Source organism: Humulus lupulus, chromosome 1, assembly GCF_963169125.1.
Source record: "Humulus lupulus chromosome 1, drHumLupu1.1, whole genome shotgun sequence".
In the NCBI taxonomy this organism is placed as follows: domain Eukaryota; kingdom Viridiplantae; phylum Streptophyta; class Magnoliopsida; order Rosales; family Cannabaceae; genus Humulus; species Humulus lupulus.
The window spans coordinates 167,585,989-167,590,349 of NC_084793.1; the positions used below are offsets into that span (position 1 = coordinate 167,585,989).

Below are 4,361 nucleotides of genomic sequence, written 5' to 3' on the forward strand. Positions count from 1 at the left end.
TGATGTTCTTTTGTTTTAAGATATATTTTGATTTTTTAAAAAAATATGTTAGTATGCAAGGGTTGATGTTTAGTTGTTGTCCAATTATTGTTTTTAAATGTTTTTTTGACACTTTATTTTTGTAAATAAAAAACTTTGAAAATTGTATTTTTGAAAAGTAGTATTTAATAAAAAATGAGGGACCATAAAAAAAAGGTAAAAACATAAAAAAAAAAAAAAAAAAAAAGAGTATATTTTTGAAGGAAAAAAAACCCTTTTTAGACATAGAGATACAGAGAGATAGGGCCTCATGAGGAGGGATTATTCCCTAGTGCTCTCACAATACAACGAATATTGGTTATTGCCCAGCAAACTGCAAATTGTACCTAGTTCAATATAAGATATATTTATATAAATGTTACATTTTCTATAATTCACAATACATACATACAAATGCCGATTATGTACTAAAATTCTATCTATTCCCACGTATACTTTATACTGTTTTACGTTTTACTCTATAACCACCTTGTGTTGCAGTTGAATAAAGAAACGGTTGAAAACTACTGAAGTACCATCAGATGCTCACAGTCCTTGTTTTTGGCATCTTATCGCAATTCGCAGTGACCCATCCAATCGTCTGCTTCTCGTTATCATAGATCACCAACTTATTTTGCATTGATATATCTATGGATGAAAAAAAAAGAGTAATTTTTTAGATAGAAAATTCAATGGGGTGCTCAAAAAGTGTAGAATTCAAATACATGTATAGACATCTTACCACCAATGATATTAGAATTTTGCAGTCCCACTTCCGAACCATTGAGGATTCCCAAGCATACATTGCCCCTAGACTGAAAGAAAATTTGTTAACTAACAGGAATGCTACTTGGGGGAACCTAATAACATGTACAAAAGTGAGAATAGATACATAATAAGCGAGACATACCGATATGATTAGATAAGCCTCGGGTGGAAATTCATAAGTTTTGGTGGTTCCAGCACTGGTGAAGTCCAGTGCTATGGTCTTGAAGTATTTTCTGATATCACGAATGCTCTTAAATGGTCTTTTGCCTTTCCAACAAAGTGACAGAGTGTTATCTTCTGGTGCTTCTTTGAAGACTCTTTCAGATAATTCTCTCTTAATCTTCAATGTCACATCAAAGTAAATTATATGAGTTTAATATAAGAAACTATCTATGCTTAAAGTGTGTTTTTCTTTGTGTTTCTGGAAAGAATAAATATGCTTCCCGCTCACCAAAAATGTCAAAGCTTGATACGCTTGAGAGTTGAAATAAGTGTAGGAGCTACCGCTGTCAAAAATTGTGAGTAGGTCCTTAACACCAGTAGGTTTTCCATCAAATTTGAGTTCTGCGTATCCAGGTGAGTAATGCTTGCTGGCATAAAAAAAAAAAGAAGACTTGGTATAACAATAGGCAAATTCGAAATGTGGATCAAAACAGAGATTCCCTGCTTAAGATAAACAACGGGTGTTCAAAGAAGGGTTGATTTACGTATATTCATGTGACATTGGTGCCCAAGTCACACGTGAAGAATCATAAAGGTCGTCCCCAAAGAAGAGAAACCCTCCGCCTCGCCCACTTAAACAGTGGCCAACAACATTTCGAACCAGACCTTGATTGTTAAGTTGGGACACGATACTGGTTTGACCCCTACCAATGCCAAGTACTCCGTCTACAGGGTGACGAGATGAACCAGGAAGTTGATCATATCCACATCTAAAGCCAACGGACATAAGAACCAGAAGTGAATAGAGAATCAAACTTGGTAATAACTGAAAGCCTATTTGTAATAATGATATTTGCAACTAAGTTTCAAATAGAGAGGCGTGGTATGGCCGTTAGTTTAAATGGACTAATTTATGAACATGATCAAAGTGAGAATTCATGGAGAAAAAGTCACAAACCCAAGGGCCAGACGAGGTTTTAGTTGGACTCCATTTGTAAAGTTGAGAGAAAAGGAATCCTTGAGCAGTACACCGAGTGAAGAACCACCATCTGCATACTCAACCTCATAATCACATTGCTCAGGATTGTCACATCTGGGAGTGCCGGGTGAGTGCAAGGCTAAGCAGAGGGGATCCCTACATGCCACTAAATCGTTGCTGGGTTGATAAAGCGGATGAGGTGACTGTGAAGCAAACAAACAATGCCAATTAAGATTTTTTTTTTAAATCTATAATCACCTACAATTTAAACTGTCTAAAATTGTTTTGAGTACAACATGAATTTTGTATAATTGAGTCTGTTGAAAAATAGTAAGGTTTGAAAAACTTTCATGATGACAGGTAAACAAACCTACACCTAACATTACAAGAGAGCTAGAGAAGGATTTGGCTGTGGAGTTTGATGTATAATCTTAGTCATTCAAGAAACTAGTGTGAAAAACTTTAGAGGGCATTGCAGAAAGAATTCTCAATCTGATTTACCTCAGTACAGTGGACACAAGGAGCGTCACATTGGAGCCACGTAAGATCACTTCCAGTGTCAGGATCCAGAAAATAAGGCTTTGGTGGTTGGCCTATATTGAGGGTAACGTTATAAGACCTGTAATTTAGAAACATCACATAACAAAAATGAGCATTAGACTAATTATTTAATTTTATTCATTATTTCTTTGGTAGGCACAACAAATGGAGGAAGAAATCTAGATAAAAATAAATAAAAAGAAATAAAACCCGACTTCCGTATGAATCATGTCAATAGAAACATAATAAACTGGCATGGCCTTACATAAGAAAAATTAAATTAAATTATGAGGAAAATAATTCTCTCATAATTCAGTATAATAGTTACTATTTTTCTTTTCCTTTTAGGTTACAACTTACAATACGGAAATTCTTTTCTTCTTAGGCATTTAAAAGAAAAAGAAAAAGCCTCCTTATAGTGTTATGTCTTCAAAAAGCAGACCATATTGAATATTTTACTTTCTTAATGAAAAGAAATTGAGAAAATCATGTGTGATGTCAAATTTGCCCCAAAAAGTAAGTGCAAATGACAATTGATTTTATTTCATTTTTTCTGAAAAGAGTCCTACCACATGATGCACAACACTGTAATTCAAGGAGAAATAGAACATAAGCAAGATTTTCTTGACATGGCTAATTGATTGGCCAGGTTTTCTGTGCAATAACCAGAAACTGCCGATGAAAATACCATTCTTCATACACAAAAGTTTTAAGAGAGATATTCCAAGAAAGATGGAAAAGGAAAATAGCCAATATGCGCTAGCAAGAGAAAACGTACCCAACTGGATATACATTTCCATGGATAGGGAATACGATAGAGGACCCTCTTCGATTGAACTCCAATTGCGAGGAGGTCGGTGCTGGATACATAGATTTCCTTCTATGTCGACTCTCAAAGAAAGCAGCTGATGAGACTGTCATAGACCAGCCCATTGCCAAGACCAGCAACACCCACATCCATACGCCCAAATTTACACGATTCATTTTTATTTTCATCTACCCTCCCACTAAACTATAAAGGGTGGAAACCAATGGGTGAATTTGGTAAAATAATTGATTTTTGTCGTTTCCTCTAAATTTACTGAAGAATTGCAAACTGTTCGATGAAATGCCAGAACGAACTGTGGTGTGAGGTGCAACAAAACGTTGTGGGGGTTATTATTGGCGTTCGAAATTAGAATCTCTCAATGGGTATTTTTCTTGGCAATCAAGGATTCATGGGTATTGCTTCTTTGTCTTAATTTTGAGCTAATTACCTTTCTTTACCAGGTGGGTTTATGACAGAAGTTATCGTAATGCCAATAAATGATTGGAGGGTTTCCTTTGATTCCTTTCCCGGCATTGAAGTTGCACAATTGGATTGCCTATCATCTGCATACTTTGGAGACGAATGTAGCATAATACAGACATTGCAAAGAAAGCAACTACTACTTCAAATGTCCTAACCACTTTCTTCATTAAAAATTAATGAAGAAGCTAAAGTGGTCTGAGCAATTTTCTTTTAAAATATGGTATAATTGGAATGGAAAGGAACGTTAATAATAAAATACTAAAATCTGAAAATAGGGACCACTGCAAATTGACTCGTCAAAAGGACGGTGATGACAATTTCGTGGAAATTTCACATAACGAAAATGTACGGCGAGATTGTTTCACTTGAATCACTTCACAAGGGGACGGGAAAAAAGTGTGTTACAACAGTGATAGATGTAACGACTTCAATGCGAAAACACTTCAAAAGTTATTGGCAAAAGGCTGCCTGGCCAATGTTTTCAGTTTGTAATAGTTGTGTATAGGGCTGTGTAGGGGATGGATTAGTCGGGGTTCAAGGTGTTGAATGAGCCAAACCAATTACATCGGCGTAGATTATTCTAACAAAATTTAAAATAGTTTT

At 35.5% G+C, this 4,361-nt stretch overlaps 1 protein-coding gene across 1 annotated transcript; it reads right to left on the bottom strand.

The window, feature by feature from the left end:
• Positions 1-233: 233 nt before the first annotated feature.
• On the bottom strand, positions 234-3,920 carry LOC133800174 (aspartic proteinase Asp1-like). The gene is made up of 8 exons (XM_062238134.1): positions 3,246-3,920; positions 2,429-2,546; positions 1,907-2,130; positions 1,494-1,718; positions 1,238-1,376; positions 929-1,126; positions 761-833; positions 234-666 (listed from the first exon to the last, which is right to left on the bottom strand). The coding sequence occupies exons 1-8, from the start codon at positions 3,461-3,463 to the stop codon at positions 557-559; spliced, it is 1,305 nt and encodes a 434-aa protein (XP_062094118.1). The 5' UTR covers positions 3,464-3,920; the 3' UTR covers positions 234-556.
• Between the last annotated feature and the right edge of the window lie 441 nt (positions 3,921-4,361).